Source organism: Camarhynchus parvulus, chromosome 8 (assembly GCF_901933205.1).
Source record: "Camarhynchus parvulus chromosome 8, STF_HiC, whole genome shotgun sequence".
NCBI classification, from domain to species: domain Eukaryota; kingdom Metazoa; phylum Chordata; class Aves; order Passeriformes; family Thraupidae; genus Camarhynchus; species Camarhynchus parvulus.
The window spans coordinates 27,359,756-27,377,616 of record NC_044578.1 but is presented as its reverse complement, the minus strand read 5'-3'; the positions used below and the strand labels follow the sequence as shown (position 1 = coordinate 27,377,616).

Genomic DNA, 17,861 nt, shown 5'->3' with positions numbered 1-17,861 from the left:
AGGGACGGAGTTGGGGGGCTGCCACCACCAAAAAAACCACCCCAGCAGCATCTTCCCAGTGCTGGCTCACACATCTCCCCGGCAGAGCCTTCATCCCTTCCTCTCCCGGTAGCACGGCTTTGTTCCCCTCCATCCTTCCTGCTGTCCATCTGTTCCTTATGTTGGTGGGGGTCTTTTGGTCTCTTTAGGGATTTTTAGATCACTTTGGGCTTTTGGGTCTCTTTTGAGTTTGTTTTTCCCATCTCACGGGAAGCAGAGGGTGGTTGAGATGGGCATGAGGTGCTTGCCCAGCAAATCCTCTCTGTGCCACCCAAAATGCTGCTGGGTCCTGGTGGTGCCCAGAGAGGGGGGTTATATGTGGTGGGTGTGAAATGTTCCCCCTCCAGGCTTTCTCCTCCTCCCAGAGCTGAATCAGAGCTAAGACTCGATGGTGACCAGCCTGCAGAAGGGTGACTTTCATCAGGTTGCATTTCTGGGGCACTTTTGGGGGCTCTGGCGCCGCACAGATGCCCTGCTCCTTCCTTGGCATTGCCTGGAGCCCTGTGGCCCTGCAGCCAGAGAAAGACCCGAGCAGCATGAGGCGATGATGCAAAACCCACAGAGGAGCAGGGACGCTGCTCCCACCCCTTCCCTGCTGGGATTCATCGCTAATAAAATGCAGGTAAATCCCAGAGCCTGTGACAAGGCACAGAGCCAGCCTCCCCTTGTGTGCCCCAGCCCTGGGCACACTGGAATTAGGGTTGGCTCGGACACTGTGGCGCCGAGGGGGACATCAGCGCATTGTCCCCTGGTCAACAAGGGGGTTTCTAGGCAGAACTGGGGGAAATGTAAAGGAATATAAGGAAATATAAGGAAAACTGGAAACTCTGAGGTCCTGATTCATGTCTGGGGGTGCGAGTGCAGCTCTGTCCCAGGCAGAAAACTCCAAACGGGTTTGGAGGTGCCAGGGCGCTGAGCTTTGTGCCACTCATGCAGCGAGTTTGCCAGGTGTCAGCGCAGCTCCCAGAGTCCCCTCGTGTGACAAAACCAGCTCGTCCAGACCAAGGTGGGGACATCCCCGCAAGTCCAAAGCCGCCACGGCCACCTCTTGGCATGAAGCCACTTCCCCTCTGGGCAGCATCGGCCGCAGCACCCTGAATCCCACCGCCCCCAGGTCTGAATTATCCCAATAATTCACCCCTCCCACTTACATCCCATTGCAGGACAGGCACACCGAGAGCCGGGTACTCACCAGCAGCCAGGGAAAGCCTCTCCCCTCGCAGGCAGGGGCGTTGCTAATTGTAATTGAAAATTAATCGGCGCTCAGCGAACCCCCGGTGGTTTTATGGCCGCAGCGCGGGTGGAGAGGGGATGCCGGCGGAGAAAGGCTCTTCCCTGTGCCGAGGAGGGAAAGGGAAGACGGGCGAGGCTGGAGGGAGCGAGCGCTGAAGGGGTGGGAAGGTGCCTGGCTGTGCGGGGGGCTGGCCACCGGCCTGGCGGAAAATTAAATTGCACTTGAGGGTAAATTGTGTTAGGGAATAGCGGCCGCCCCGCGCCAGCCCGAGGCCATTTGGGTAATTAGCCCCAGGGAGCCGTGGCAGTGCCGGGAAGGGGTGACCCCGTCAGGGAGGGCACCTCGGGGGCTTGGGCTGGGTCCCCAGGACAGCCTGTGCCACCTGTGAGTGTGGCCACAGCAGCTCCCGCCGGGCAGGGCTGAGGGGGGACCTGTCCCCAAGTCATGCCGAGAGGGGGACACAGTGTGGGGACACTCCGAGCCCTGCAGCAGCCCCGCTGTGCCCTGCCCCGGGGCTCCCCGGTGTTGGAGGGGGACACCCCGGTGCCGCAGGTCGGGAGAGCCGGGGCCGGGAGGATCGGGACTCCACCAAACAGGATTACGGAAAGTCTATTTACTGGACTCTCTTTTTCCTGCGTGCACAGCAGCTTTAGGCTGCGGGCCTGGCGGGGATGCTAATCTGGGCATCCCGCTAACCCCCTTCCGGCAGCGCCCACCTCCCCGGCCCTAATCCCCCCTCCCTGCACCTGCTGCACCCCCTGCCCACCCCACAGGGGTATTTGGGGCTGAGGTGACCACGGGCAGCCCCACACTGCAATCCCACACAGGGGAGCAGCTGGCGGGGGGGGTTGTTATTGATGCTGGGGATGAACTCCCCAGGGAAATCAAGGAGAAGGAGGCAGCAGGGCTGCAGCGCTCAGACCCTGCCCATCCATCACCGGCGGTGGGCAGGGCCGGCTCCCGGCTCGGGGGAACCAGCCCCGCTCCGGGCCGGGAACAGCCCCGCTCCGGGCTGGGCCCAGCACCGCCCAGGGGACGCGGCCGAGGCTGGCAGGACACGGGTGCCAGGCCCACAACGCCTGGAGGCGTGACCAGCACAAACACTAAAGGAAAGATGGAGAGAGACAATTTATTTGACGGGCAGGTGAGGGAGGAAGGGCTGGAGGAGCCAGAGCTCCCAGTGGCGGAGCTGAGCATCCTCCTCCCCATCCCGCCAGCCCTCGCCTCCCACCTGGGCAAAGTGAAGATATCAAGAAAAAGGCTCCAAATCGGATTGACACCCCCCCTCCCCCTTAATAAAGTTTATTATCGGCCGGGCTCTAATCCTTTTAAATCCCCCACGCGGGGGGATGGGCCAGGATTAGGGGAGGGCAGCGTAATCCCAATGAATTTGTTACAGGGGGATTTAGACAGCGCTGGGAGAGCAGATGGCCCCGGCCCTGGCTCTGGAAAACAACCATTTTCCTTAATGATTCCTAACAAGGATAAAAGGGCAGAGAGAATCGGGGACAGGCACAGGGGGCCCACACCCACGGAAGTCCTGGGGGATGCTGCCGTGTGTCTCCTGCTCAGAGCATGGGCATGGTCAGCACTGAGCTGCAGCTCCACAGCTTGTGCCAACTTTTTTTCCAGCAGCTTCCTGGCCCCCACATACTTCCTCTGCCTCCCCCTGCTTGAAGAGAAACCAGGAGCCATCCCAGCCCTGGGGATGTACAGGGGGCAGCTGCCCGGAGGTGCATCATCCCCAAGCAAAAGACAGGAGAAAACATACAGTGGTAATTAAAAATAATGAAAGGATTTTTAAACCAAGCGCTCTTCCCGGGGTGGGATGGAGGCAGGAGCAGGGACATCAGGAATGGGGCGGGGTAGTCCAGCACGCCCACGTGGCAGGGACCAGCCGACACAGCAGGGCAGGGCAGGCATCGGCAAAAATAATTTATTCCACTAAGACAAGCAGAGAACGAACAACAGCGTGGGGAGGGGGCGAGCAAAGATGGGGAGGCCCCGGGCCACATCTCAAAGAGAGGGGACACAAAATGCATCTGAACCCATGACTGCTGCCCCCACCCAGCAGTGTCCCCTTTTTGGGGGGCTAAACCTGCACCCTCCAGGCCCCACTAGTGGTTGGACCCCAATGGGCTGCTCTCCAGCACAGGACTGGGCTCCCCAGTGTGAAACCAGCCCAGTGCCAGGGAGCGTCTGAGGGCAGCTGGGTGCCAAAACACAAACCACCGTTCATGTCCCAGCTCCCACACGCCCAAAAACATGGCACTATGACTTGGAAGGGGGATGCTCTGACACCTCCCTCCTCCCAAAGCTTTCCACCCCTTACCCCGGGTGAGGCAACTGCCTTGAGCAGGACAGCTCCTGAGGGGGACGTGCCAGACCCCTGCCCGCTGTGGGACAAAACGCTGTCCCAGGGGTGTCCTGCCTCAGCAGCTCACCCACCCGAGGAAGAGCCCCGGGCCCCCCAGCCCCCCTCAGGCCATGGGGAAGCCAGGGCGGCCTTTCCGGGCGCGGGTGCGGAGGCGGAAGAAGGTGTACATGCCCAGGAGGCACATGGAGGAGAGGAAGTACAGGGCCACGCACAGGCTGATGTCCAGGCGGGAGAAGCCCAATCCAAGCACCCGCAGCCAGGGGCTCCTCCGCAGGCCCTCCCCAGCCTCCTCCTCCTCCTGATCCCGGAGCAGGACGCCGGGGGCGTGCCGGCGCTCCCTGCCCGCCGGCAGGGCCATGGTGTCCCGCTTGCTGATGCGGCGGCGCCGGCCCGCGGCCGCTCGCAGCGCCTGGCTCTTGAAGTGCTGCTCGCTGAAGGAATCCAGGTCCACGATGTCCTCGCTCCCCTCCCGCAGCTTGGGGTTCAGCCGCACGATGCTGGGGCGCCGCAGCTCGGGGGAGCCCGGGTGCCCCGGCACTCTCGGCTCTCCCTCCGTCTCCTTTTCCTCCTCTTCTCCTCTCCCCCTCTCCTCTCGCGAGCCCTCCGTGCCCAGCCTGGCGCCGGTCCCTTCCCTGGCCACGGGCATGGGGTCGGGCTCGGCATAGTCCATGTAGATGTTGGTCGGGGAGAAGTGTGCCTTGAGGAACGTGACCACGGCCGGCTCCTCCCAGGCATGGACCCCCCGCTCCTCCTTGTGGCACTGGGGACACAAGTCCGGCGGAGGCCACTGCAGCTTGGGGAACTTGGGGTCCTCCGTGTCACCTCCTGCAGGGACCGGAGCCAGCAGCGAGGGGGTTAGAGGGGACACGTGATGCACCCTCCCCCTGTAGCAACACCCCGGAGGATCCAGCAGCTGGGGATGGGGACATTTGGAGGAGCCTCCTCGGGAGGAGGGGTCCTCCGAGGGCAAACAGCAGCTTAGGGAAGCTCCATGTAAGGAGCAGGTAAGATCCAATTGTATCTCTGGGGCAGTCTGATGCTGCATGACCAGCTGCTGTCCCCTGGGACAGGGGACAATAACAACGGGATGTCCCCACTGCTACACCCTGCAGCCATTTGCCAGACCTATCCAGGAGGAGGGACGTTCCTCCAGCTCAGCTCCCCTGGTGGCAGCCCCCCTTACCTGCCAGGCGAGCATTGACCTCGTTGTGGTGGGACCAGAGCCAGAGGATGGCCTCCTCCCTGCTGGCCACCTTGTCCATGGACTGGGCTGCCATGGCCTCAAAGTGCTCGGCGCACTCCTGGCAGCCGGAGAAGTGCCGGACGTAGCAGCGCATGGTGCTCAGCACCTCCAGGGGTAACTCTGGGGGAGCAGAGCACAGGGTGAGCCTGGACCCCTCTGTGCCACCACCACAGCCCCACGGCTGAGGTAGCAGCCCCACACCCCAACCCTCTCTCTTGTCCCCTCACAGAACTGCCCCTGGATGAGAGGAAGCAGGGGAAACAAGCCGTTGTCCACATGCAGCATCCCTGCCCATGCCAGAGCTCAGCTGGACACTCCCTCCCTGAGCCCCTGATGCCCCCAGGGACAGCAGTACCTTTGTCAGGGCCGTTCTGGGCAGCCTGGACAGTCAGCAGGTGGAAGATGGTCCAGAGCCCACAGGGGTAGCCACGGAAGTGGCGTTCACTGCCCTGGCAGCCCACCCAGGTCACGTTGGTGGGGAGCACCGACGGGTGGGAGGCCTGGTGGACAGATGGACATGATGTGATGGGGCTGGCAGGCAGTGCCAGCTGGGGAGCAAGGGGCAGGGGTAAGGAGAGCAGGGGCTGGGGGTCCCCACGGGCATCTTACATCTCTGTTATTCTTCATGGCCTCCTTCAAAACTGTGCGGGGCAGCTCGGGCTCCGTCCAGTTCCTCAGCCAGGCATCCAGAGTCTGCAGGTAGGTCTGCACGCAGGGGCGCCCTGGGAAGTACTGCAGAGGGGGGAGAGGGCTGAGAAAACACACATTTCATCCTGGGAGCAACAGGGCAGCACCAGCATCCTCTCTGCTGGAGAGCAGCGTGGTCCTGGCAAGGTTTTGGTGCCTATCTCTGAGGGGCTGGGGGCTGCAGCTTGTCCCCCCACCCCAGATGACAAGGCCCCTGTGTGCATGTTCAGGCTCCAAGCCCCAGCCCCTACTGAGGGAGGCAAAAAGCCACTCTGTCCATAAGTCTGGCAAAGCCGATTAGCAGCTGCACTTTAAAACCACTCCTGGGAGAGGAGCAGCCTGGCAGCCTGTGCCACCAACAGACAGACAGACAGACTGATCTGTGTGGAGGAGGGGACACCAGCACACCGGAGAAGTGATGGAGAAGTGAAAAGAAGGAGGAGTCTGCTGAGTTTGAGCTGTTCTTCCTCCCAGGCTCATGGGGAATCACATGAAAAGACCCAAATTTGCAGGGGAATTATGTGACCTGACAGTTGTGCTGCAAACAGTGTTCCCTGGCTCCTTGGACACAAGGCTTTGCTGTGTGATTCCCTGCCTCCAGGAACAATGTTTCCCCCCATTAGGACTTTTCCCCCTTTCTTTTAATACCTCTTGGGAGTGCAAGAGTTAAGGCTGGGACCTGCTGGCTGAGCTCCCCCAGGCTGAGCCCTGGGCTGCAATCCTGGGGATGCTGCTCCGTCCTGTGGAGGAGGAGGGCAATGGCAGCGCTGGCTCAGCGTCCCCCGGGAAGCACCAGCACCCACCAGCCACTGCTGCAGCTCAGCGAGGGGAAGCTTTGCAGGAAGAATTAAAAATGGATCAAATAAAACCATTGCTGCTCCCCAGCACCCCAGCACACTTGTACCCACGGGCAGGGAGCTGGTGTCCCGGGGATTTATTTCTCTATTTCTGTAGTTCACATTAAAAGAGAAAGAGTGAGGGCAAGCAGAGGAGCCACATGAAGGTCTGAGGACTTAAGGCACGTGTCTGGAGCTCTTTCCTGGGGGAGAGCAGATGGGGGTGGGAGCAGGGGGTGTCTTGCACATCAGTGAGGGCCATGCAAGGTCCAAACTGAGCGTCAGACCCTGGGTGACAAAGGAGGGAGTAAAGAAGGAGGGCATGGCCCCAGTCTGCCAAGCAGCCTGGGCTGTGACAGGGATTGGGATGGAGACAGGGCTCCTGCAGGCCCAGTGGAGGAACCAGCCAAAGGCAGCAGGACTCCATCACAGCAGGAAATTAAACTGCCCTGCTTGTGCTGGCTCAAAGCTCTCAGTCACTTCAGCTGTGCCAGGCCCAACATAGAAGAAAAAAGGAGACCTTAAATTAGACTTGTCTGGAGCCTGACTCAGAATGGGAGTTCCTTTCCTGGACTATTATCAAAGGAGCCTGCAGAGATTGGCTCCTTGAGCTGAGCATCCAGATCACAGCGACAAACCCCTGTGACCATCTCTGACAGCCCAGCAGGTGACAGCCTCTCTTCTGAAAAGACCTCCTGCCTCAACACCTCCTACAAGTGATGATCCCACTGCCATCAAAGCTGGCAACACCCACCTTGTCTGAAACACTCCAGCATCCCCTCTTAGCTCCCACTGGGATTCTGGGCTGAGTTTGGAGATCCACATGGATGAGGACTGCCATGGGATACACCGAGCACCAGCACACAGGGCCCACACCAGACTGCCACGCTTCACTACCCGTGAGTGCTGGGGCACGGTGGCCTGCACTGTTTGCATTTCATAGACAGACAAATGGGAGGCACAGGCAGTTCCCCTCCCAACACCCAGAGCTCCTCACCTTCACCAGCGTGGCCACGTAGCACTTGAAGGCAGCCAGCTGTGCTCCCGACAGCGAGGAGGGACGGGCAGCCTCCACCCGCAGCGAGTAGTGCAGCGCGGACTCCAGGTCGGCCATGTACAGCTTGGAGCTGGGGAGGGCAGCACAACACGAGGCTCCATCAGCCACAGGCCTAATCCTCCTAAACCCCAGGGCTTTTCCCAGCTCCCAGCCCCTCGCCCGGCCCCGGTTTGCCCAGCAGGGGGAGGTCTCACCGGTCGGCTCGCAGGGGATGTGACACGCGGTCGCTGTCGTTGAGGCTGCTGGCCGTGGCGTTCAGCTTGTAGGAGCCGCGGGTGATGCCCGTGAGCGTGCGCAGGTAGTAGGTGTAGAAGGAGCGCGCCTCTATGTGCCTGCCAGGAAGGAGAAGCACTAAGTCCCTCGTCCCTCCCAAACCAGACCCCAAGGAAGGAAGCCAAGGAGATGAAGGCTTAGCCAAGTGGGTAGTTCAGGCCTGGGGAGGGAGCTTGGGGTGCTCCATAGTCTCCATCTGCCCCAGCAGCGGGCAGACTTACATCCTAGAGCAGAGCTGAGCCCCAGGTAGCCATATCATGCCACCTCCAGGCAGATGTGGGAAGGGAATGGCTCAGTCACAAGGATTTTCCCTTGTTCCAGCTCCAGCCAGGGCTGGCAGTGCAGTTCAGTGCCCACCAGCAACCTCCCACCAGCCTCCCCTACTCAGCCACTCTCGTTCCTAATGCACCTTCCCACAAGTACAAAGGTGCACAGAGAGATGGGGCGCGAGGCTGGCACCCCAGCAGCACCCCCAGAGCCACCCTGCCGTGCCCCACACTCACACAGGCAGGCGGGAGAAGGAGCCATTGCGGAAGAGCAGGTATCCAGAGGGGAAGGAGGTGACACCAAACTTCTGCACGAGCTCCTCCTCGCTGCTCAGCACCCTCCTCACCGCGATGTTCTCGTACTGCAGCATGTCCAGGGCCACCTGCAAGCCCCAGGGTCAGATGAGGGGGGCAGAGGGATTCCCCAGCCCCACCAGGGAGGCAGCAGAGCTGTCCAGTGCCCTGTGTAACATTTGGCACTGGCTAAGCTGTGTGCAAGCTGGGCAGGGAGGCTTCCTGGAGAGAGCTGCCCTGCCATAGGCACCCAGGAGTTATCAGGCAGCAGGCACACAGGCTCCAAGAGAAGTGGGGGATAAATGGAGCTGTACCCACCTCTCTGCCCACAAAGGAGTTGCTCTTCTCAAAGATGAGTGCCAAGTACTGGTCCTTGCTCCTCTGGAAGAAGGTGCGAACCTCCTCGGCGCTGCAAGACACAGGAGGACGGCAGCAGGTGCCCCAGCATCAGCAGGATGCTCTGCCCTCCTCCTCACAAGGAGCTCCAGCCCTGCTCGTTGAGATTTGGCAGGGAATGCTGCTGCAGGATCAGCCCCACTGAGCAGGCAACTCCTCCTGCTGAAGTTTCCAGCCTAGTTTTCTGCTCTGGTTCACAGGCTTTGAGAAAACCCACTGGGTTTGGCCAAGGAGGTAGAAAACAAAGCACAGGCAGGGCAGGGCAGGGCAGGAGGGAGCTGTAGGCTCACCCAGGTTAAAAAAACAGCAGTGAACTTGAACTAGGGTTGTTTTTTTTTTGTCTAAGGCACAGAGCAGGTGCCTGGCTCGATCACTGCTCTGGAAAATCCAAAGGCTCCTTCTCAGGACAATGCAGCAACTGCCTGCATCCAGCAAGGACAACTCAGATACTAACAAAATTGTACAGAATTAAGAAAACCCTTTTTCAGGACAGGAAAGAGCTTCTAACACAGCCTCACTCAGCATGGTATGACACTGCCATGTTCCAAAGACCTTGGGGCCCAGGAATTGCTTGCTCTAAGTAAGTCTGATGAGCAGGTTTGTTAGGAGATGCGACAACATGGCCCATCTTGTCTGGGCCATGGAAACAGCTCTACACTGGCCAGGTCATCTCCCTGGGACCTGGGTGATGCAGTAGAGGCTACTTGTTCATTCTGGGTTCAGGATTTCCGCAGAAACCTGTTCCCCATGGGACAGAGGCCACCCTGGCCCCCTGCTGCCCCTACCTTGCTGGCTCCAGCGGAGGACAGGCAGGTGGCCAGGCATCCTGGCTCTGCTCAAGGTTGGTAATGATGGCGTGGCGCAGGTCCTCGACAGTGGCACTGGGATCTGCAGGGGGACAGGACACCAAGGGATCAGCCCTGGGGAAGCCAATCCCAAGGGTTGAGCCCAGGGAAGCTGCTTGGAGCTGCCCCCCAGAGCTCCCTGATATTGCAGTGTATGGGAGGTGTGGGCAGCAGGGCCATTCACACCCAGAGCAGAAAACCACATGGCTCTGAATACTCACTGGTAATCCTTATCCCATCCTCTGGCTTCTTGCTAAAAGCTCTGAAGAACTGAAAGGAAAAAAAAAAACACAAGAGAAAACTGGAGAGAGTGTTTGGAGTGGGACAGGAGGCAGTGCAACCCAGCAGGCTGAGGCTCCCTGTAGACCAGCTCTGCCTCAGTTTCCCCACAGCATGCTAACTGACATCAGCCAGTACAGTGGGAACTCCCAGCCATGCCCCCATCTTTTGGGGCATCCCCCAGAGGGGAGGGATGCAGGCATGGGCTGGGAGCCATGTCCAGCCAAGGGCTGAGCACTGGCAGGCAGTGGAGCAGGTGTCTCCAGGGGTCCCAGGGAGGCAGCTGGAACCTTCCCAGTCCTGCAAACCAGTCTCCCTGCTCCAGAGCTCTGATAAAGTAGGAAAAAGAGGGTTTTCCCACTCCTGGCCTCCCACGGTGGCTCCAGCACCCAGGGCAGAGCCAGAGCAGCAACACCAGGTTGCATCAGCCAGGTGTTTGCTTTGCAGGCTGGGCTGGGAGCTGGCACTGTTTGCAAAAGGTGCTCGGCAGGGACACAGGATGTGAAGTCTTGGCATGGCCACATCAGCACAATGTCCCTGCCTCAGGAGACGTTTCCATCAGTGTCCCAAGGCAGAGGGCACTCAGTGAGACCCCAGGGCAGGGCTGGGCCAAGCCAACCTGCCTGAAAAACCCCAAATCTGACTCCACCTGGAGCTGAGCCTGTAAACTGGGACTGAAGGCATGTCTGATAAAACCCTCATCCCTGCCCATTCCATCTCAAGGCAATCCTGGTTTTAAGTGCTGGTTGTGGCACCTGGAGTGCTTTGGTTTCATTGCTTGTGTTGGAGCAAGGCTCCGTTTGCAGCGGGGAGCTCTGCAGAAGCTGTGTTGACACAGCTAAAGGGCTGGGCATGGGTCCAGGAGGAGGGGTGGCTCCTTGCCAGCCAGCACAGGAGGCTCCCAGGAGTTCCAACCTCCCGCAGCATCCCTGTGCCATCCTCCAAAACCTGTGCCTGCAACCTCTCTTGCCCTCAAGCAGCCTTTCTTAAGTGTTTGCAACTCAGGATTCAGAGTCTCCCTCATCCTAGCAGAGATCCAGCCCCTATGTTTCACCACAAAACACCGTTTTGGCTTTCCCCTCTCCTTGTTGCTCCATCACTCAGCAGTTGCACTGGCTGCAGCCAGGACACAGCATTGTTTTGGGGAAGGGTGAAACAGCTTCAGCCTGCAAAGCCCCAAGGGGAGTATTTTGGTGCAATACCCCTGTCAAGCCAATTAAGCAAGACAGAGACAGGCCAGAAGGCAAAGCACAGTGAAGCCCAGCCAGTACCCAGCACACACAGCCTCACCTTCATGGTGGGGAAGCCGGTTATCCCAAAATCGGAGCACACTTGTTGGTTGTCCTCGTCGGCGCAGTCGATGGCTGCCAGGATCACTGCAGGCCTCCACTCTGTGGGGACACAGGATGAGGTCAGCACAGCTCAGCACCCCCAGGGCCCCAAAAACCACCCTCCTCCCCATGAGTGCTAGCAGAGACAGGAGGGATCTCCAGGGGCAGAGATCCTCCTGCCCCAAAACCACTGCTTGCCCCTCACAAGGGGATCTCCAGTGGGAGAGATCCTCCTGCCCCAAAACCACTGCTTGCCCCTCACAGGACAGTGACTGATGGTTTCCAAGCCCAAACACCAGGGCTGTGCTCCATGCTGGTGTGTGGTGCCCTACTTTCCAGGCAGCAGGAACGCAGGGAAAGCCGTGTTAGGCTTTGCACGCCCTGCTCTGCCAGAGCCGGAGCACAGGCAGCTCTACCCAACACTGCCTGCCCGGCTGGTTCTGCCTGTCCAGCCTCTGCCCCAGCTCCCGGGAAGAGGACACCAGGAGAAGGGGAGGGATGGCTAGCCACAGCTCGGGGAGAGCAAGGAACACAGGCTCCAGTTTGTCTCACCCCAGACCAAGGGCATAGCTGATAACCAAGAGGGAACAACCCAAAACCAGCAGCCAGGCCAGGGCACTGCAGCAGAGCCTGCCCAGGTTCTGAGCACCCACTCCCTATTTGTGACTCCCCAGTGAAGACCAGCATGCCCCTGGGGTAAAACACATGAACAAAAAGGGGCATGGAAGTATTTTAAGCAGCAGCCTCTGAAAACCAGCAGGAAAATGGAGAACAAAGCTCTGAAATGGCTTATTTTTAGTATAAAGGACACCTTGCCTGTCCTGAGAGTGGGACAGGGAGGACATGGTGCTGGCACGCAGATGGAGCCCATGCTGCCCTAGGCAGGAGCATGCTGGAGGCAGGGAAACACTGTCCCGTGTCGCAGGTGACGGGACAGGTGAGCTGCTTCCCACTGCCCTGGCACTCGTGGCACAGGAGAGCTGGTGACGAGCCCTGCTGCAGGGAGCCAGGCATGTTCCTATACTCATCTGCACGTGGTGCCCACAGGTCACCCTAGCATCCTCCCTGCCCAGCCCACTCCTACGAACATCCACCCGTGGGAATGGCAGCGAGGCTGCTGAGCAGCACGGGGGTGGCTTCCCGCCCCGCCTCCACGGGCACACCGTCCGCTCTCAGCCTCTGGAGCAGGGAGCCCTGGGGGAGCCCTCTTTTGGAGAGGGGCCAGGAGAGCCGGCATTGCCCCGCGGGGCCCGGGCACGCACCCCATTCCTCACATCCTGCCCGTTGGGGAGCTCTGACGGCATGCCCAGGGAGGGACGGCATCCCCTCGGAGGGACGGGATGCCCGGCCGGCCCCCTGACTCATGCGGCAGCCAGCGCGCTGTATCAATTAGTGCAATAACAGGGAGAACCCCGGGATGCCGGGGAAGGCAGGATGAGTCCCGGCAGGACGAGGGGCCCAGCAGCGGGGTGTGCGGGTCCTCAGGCGCGGCTGGCACCGGCCAGGCCGGGCATCAAGGTCAAAGCCGGGAACAAACCAGCTGGGATCAGCGCCCAGCAACCTGCCATCCCTATCCCTGCTGGCACCGGGAACAGCGGGGCTCAGGGAAAGTCTGGGGGGCAGCGGGACCCCCCCATGCCTGGGCAGGCTCAGCCTGAGCTTCTCCCTGCCAGAGGGGGTGAAGGGATGCTGCTAAGCCAGGCCTGGGTATCGGGGGAGGGAAACCTGGACACCGGGAGGGAGCAGGGCCTTCCCACCCGGCTGACGTTCCAGGGAGGCTGGAGCTGGGCCGCAGGGGGATCTCGGGCAGCTGACAGAGGGTAGGGCAGAGCGGATAAAGGGATGGCGGTGGGAAGGACACGGGATGTAGGGATGCTCACGGGAACGAGGATGCAGAGCCCGGGCTTCAGGGAGGATGTAAGGGTGCGGGCGGAGAGGAGAAGGACGACGGGGCAAGGACACAGGAGGGATTGCAGGATGCTCCCGGTCTTGGGGGAAGCGGGACCCCCTACGCAGGGGCACAGGGAGGAGGGTTTAGGGGGGCTGAGATAAACAGAGATGAGGTGAACAGAGGTGCAGGGGAATTTGAGAGTGCAGGGCCAGAGACACCCTGTGCTGACGGAAGAGGACACAGACAGGGATAAGGGGTGGGGGGTAACAAGGTCAAGGGCACGGGGGGATCGCGGAGCCGATGGGTCGGGCAGGCGGGGATGAGGGGAAGGGGGGCCAGCGCAGCCGGCGACTCACCGCGGATGTCGTGGGCCAGGGCCCGCCATGTGGGCGCGAAGTGGATGCAGTGCCCGCACCAGGAGGCGAAGAACTCGACGGCCCAAGCGCTGCTGGAGCCCAGCAGCCGCTCCTCCGCCCGCGGCCCCAGCAGATCCAGGGGATCAGAGGCCGAGTAGAGGGGGCCGGGCCGCGCCGCGGGCACCCGGAGCAGCAGGAAAAGCAGCAGGAGCGGCGGGAGAGCCGCCGGGCCCCCGCGGCCCCCGGCCCGCGCCCGCCGCCGCCACATCGCCCGCCAGGCCGGCCGGCACCGCCCGGAGCCGCCTTTAGCGCCCGGAGCCGCCCGTAGCACCGCCCCGGGGCGGGGCCGGGACCGGGGCCGGGACCGGGGCCGGGGCGGGGCCGGCGCGGGGAAGCCCCACAGCGGCCGCGGGCGCGAACGCGAGCCCACAGCCCCGGCCGCGGCCCGCGGTAGGCCTGCAGCCCCGCTCGGCGCCCTCACCTCATGGGGAGGAGCCCAGTACTGCCCTCCTCACCCTTTGCTGCGGTGTTACCCTTCCGTGAGGGGACAAATGGCATGAAATGGTACAATTGTAATAAAGTGAGGACTGCCCAGGGAGGTGGCGCAGTTATGGTTCCTGCAGGTGTTTAAGGAAAGAGTGGACGTGGCTCTGAGTGACACGGTCTGGTTGGCAGGGTGGTGTTGGGCCCAGGCTGGACTCGGTGATTTAGGTCTTTTCCAACCTAAATGAATCTGTGATGGTGCAATGGTGAAGGCAGCTGATTCAGCCCCAAAATGCATTTTGTCACCGACATGAGCACCCCAAGGGCAGCGCCCTGGTCAGATGCCCTGACATCAGCCAGCGTCACTGGGCACCACCTGGACACGCTGTGGAATGGGCACCCTGCAGACATCCCTGCCCTCTCCCCAAACCTGCCAGCAATACTCAGCAAGGATATCCAGTGACACACACAAAATCCAGCTCTACATCTAAAAAAAGCAGCCTTCTACCCCCAGTGGCCCCTTCAATGGAATGTCTTCAAACTGAGAGTTAGATTAGACATTACTAAAAAAAAAAGTCTTCCCTGTGAGGGTGGTGAGGCTCTGGCACAGGTTGCCCAGAGAAGCTGTGGGTGCCCCATCCCTGGAAATGTTCAGGGCCAGGCTGGATGGGACTTGGAGCAACCTGTGGTAGTGGAAGGGTCGGCAGGATGACAGAGCTAGATGTTCTTTAAGATCCTTTCCAACCCAGGCCATTCCAGGATTCCGTGATTCCATCCTCCCGGCCAGGCCAAGCCGTGCCCTCGCTCACGCACGCACACACGTCACCGGCTCCCAGCCCCAGACGGAAGGTGCCCGTTGCTCAGTGCCCCGGGGCAGAGCCAGGCACTGCCAGGGTGGACACAGCCCCAAAATCCAGCCCTCTGCTCCCTCCCCAGCCCCTGAGGCCAGGGAACCTCTGGCAATTGGGGTGCCCATGGCTGCTGAGGGCTTGTTGCTGGCTCTGTCCCCAGGAAGGCCATTATCCATGCTGGGCCCCACCTAGGCATTTTAGGCGGACTTGCCATGCTAGAAAAACAAGCCTGCCAGAGCCCGGGCTCGCCAAGGCAGTGCAGGGCAGGGGCTCCACACAGGGTGCAGCTCCAGAAAACAACAGGGCTCCCTGACACTGCCTGGCCTGGGGGGACACAGCATGGTAGACACAACCCAGCGGATTGCTCCCACCCATCTTCTGTGGATCCAGGCTGATGGAAATGGGGCTGAAAATGGTCTGCTCCAGCCCTGTCAGCTGTAATTAAGTCCTTAAGGGATTATCACGCCTCATTGTCTAACCAGGAGGCAAAGAGACACAGCCTAGCCTGTGCAGGGCTGTTCTGAAAGGTGGTACCTCACTATTGACAGAGAGAGACTTCGCCAGGACTTGTCCTCATCCAGCTGGTGATTAAAATGCAAAAATCCCCATGTTCAGGGAGATCATCACCGTTATCTTCCCCCTAGGTTAAAGCCTTATTTTAAGGGCTCATCAGCTTGATTAGGTTATCAAGGCAAAGGAGAGGTGCTCAGCACCAGCATAATTGCCAGCATCCTCCCCAACCAGCTCACCCCTTCCTTCCAGGCAGCCCAAATTCCTTGAATCCTTTTTTTAGATGCAAAAGCAGCATCTAACAGCAAGGTGAAGGGGCAAGAGCCCACAGCCCAGCCTGGGGCTCCGGCTCCTTTGGAGGTGAGCCATGCCATTGCTCATCCCCTGAGCCCTGGGGTGGGGATGCTCCTGCTTCCTGCTGCCCTGGGAACAGCTGGGCTGCTACCCACGACCCTACTGCCCAGCTGGCACGTCCCATCCCCAAGGCTCCCCAGGTAACAGCCTCCTTCAGCAGCAGGGTGTGGAGTTTTCCAGGCATAGACTTGCCCAAAAATCCTTTTTTTCCTTTGAATGCTGCTGCAAAGCAAGAGATGAGGCTTTTCTTGCACCTCAGACTGGGAAGAGACATATTTTAATTGCAGAACACCCTGACACAGGGCATGGCCTGTGAAGCCAAAGATGAAGCAGAGGCTTTGAAATAACTCTTTTTTAAAGTTGGATTTGAAAGCAACTAAGATGAAATAATAGCAGTCAAGAACCAGCAGAAGTCTGGGGAGGTTTTAGAAACGCCCTCCCAGTGCTCTCTGCCTTTTTGTCCTCTCTGGCTACCAATGGAACCTGCAGGCAGCAAAACCAGGACACAGGTGCTGGGTGATGCTGGATGCCCACCTGCTGAGCGCCCAGCCAGCCCTAAAAGGTCAGCTTTAGGCTCCCACTACATATTTAGGAACCTGTTGGTTTTCACAGCAAAGCCTTCATTGACTACCTCAGCATCCTTAACTTTGGGGAGAGTTGTGTTTCATTCTGTAGCAAGGCCATGCATGGGATGACCACAGAGATTCCTGTGCTGCACCATCTCTGTGCAGCAGCTGAGCATTAGTTCATTAAGCTCTGAAATCTCCTTTCCCAGACTAACACCCAGCAGGAATCTCCTTGAAGTCAGTGAGGCGTGGGTAACATCAACAGGCTGAGAACCTCAAAAGGCGGCCACAATCTCACCAAAATAATTTAAGCACTGCAGAACTTGTTTTGTGCACCTAAAATGGATCATTTTCAGACACAAAGCTACTCAGCTCACCTCTGTGCTGGGTTAGAGAGGAGACAAGGAAAGAGTGGTTGGATTTTATGTGTTCAGCCCTTGAAGTGATGGAAAAGACTACATTTCAGAAAATGGAGAACGATTTTGATTGCCTGTTTTTAAAAGCATGAATCTGTCTATAAAATGTTCTGAATGGCCAGGCGAGCAGACCCAGGACCTTCTCATTCCCCTTTGGTTGTGAAGGTTCAGGGCCACAGGTTGATCCTGAAATGGACTTTCTTCCTTGAAAATTAGAGAACACGTTCCTACCTAATTGTGTGATTCCAGGAACTGACTCCAAGGAAAACATGCAACCAATGCAAGACTCATGATACAATCACGGCAACCCCGTCACTGGCATTTCGGAGCCTGCTCTGAGAGGTTTGCATCCAACACCCCTGCAAGCACCTTGGAAATACCAGCTGCAGAGGAAGCTCAGCAGTTCTCCTTTCTCCAGACTTCACAGGATGATGAACTCAAGGAAGTCCTCTTTGATCTGCAGCACAGCACTGCTTAAAGCGTGGTCCTTCTGTGAATAAAAGAAAAAGCCTCACTTCCCTCAGAGAGCAAAGGAAAATTGTGTCACCTGCCACCTCCCTGACATTCCAATCCAGGTGGCACAAGTCACACCTCAGCTGAGATACGGCTTCTGACAAGACCTTTGGCAGCACCTGTGCCACAAACCTGCCAGCTTTGCTGAGACACCTGGAGGGGATGTGAATCCTGACTGCTTCCCACACTCTGCATTGGCTCTGCCAGGCTGACACCTGTGGAGACCAGGATGGCCCCTCAAAGCCCCACTGGCAGCTGGGAATTGCTGACTCCATGAGACAGGCTTGGTCGGAAATCGTTGATTTCTACCTTTCAAGCCCAACCAGCCTGTAATAACAAGAGGCACAAAAGCAAATCTGGGGTGCATTCTCAGGATGTGATGAATGTGTTCACGTAGTTTGCATCTGCAGAGAGAACACAGCAGTACCAGCCTCCTGCTATTCACCCTCTGCTGATTCATCGCTGCTCCAAAGGACAGCAGCCACGCTGGCCTTGCTCTTTTCAGAAGAACCCAGGGAGACCAGGAGGAACTGGCACTGTCATTGGTATGTCTGGGTAGGAAACGTTTTACCTGCAAATTTCAGATCTGCTAACAGTCATAAATGATTACCATGACCCAGGCTGCACAGAGCACATGTTTTCCAGTCCAGCTCATGTTCCTAGCTTTAAGGAGCAGATTGGAGGAGGCCACACCGCCCAGATTTGCCACATCACTATTTGGCAGGTGGTTTAATTGCAGTGCATGAAACTGGGAATACCACAGG

General features: G+C 59.1%; 1 protein-coding gene across 1 annotated transcript; it reads right to left on the bottom strand.

Annotated features, from left to right (window-relative positions):
- Window positions 1-3,157: 3,157 nt before the first annotated feature.
- QSOX1 (quiescin sulfhydryl oxidase 1) lies at window positions 3,158-13,699 on the bottom strand. The gene is made up of 12 exons (XM_030953924.1): window positions 13,405-13,699; window positions 11,117-11,217; window positions 9,769-9,817; window positions 9,488-9,590; window positions 8,625-8,715; window positions 8,250-8,395; window positions 7,668-7,805; window positions 7,414-7,543; window positions 5,503-5,625; window positions 5,249-5,393; window positions 4,834-5,013; window positions 3,158-4,475 (listed from the first exon to the last, which is right to left on the bottom strand). Exons 1-12 carry the CDS (start codon window positions 13,670-13,672, stop codon window positions 3,754-3,756), a joined length of 2,196 nt encoding a protein of 731 aa, XP_030809784.1. The 5' UTR covers window positions 13,673-13,699; the 3' UTR covers window positions 3,158-3,753.
- Window positions 13,700-17,861: the final 4,162 nt, after the last annotated feature.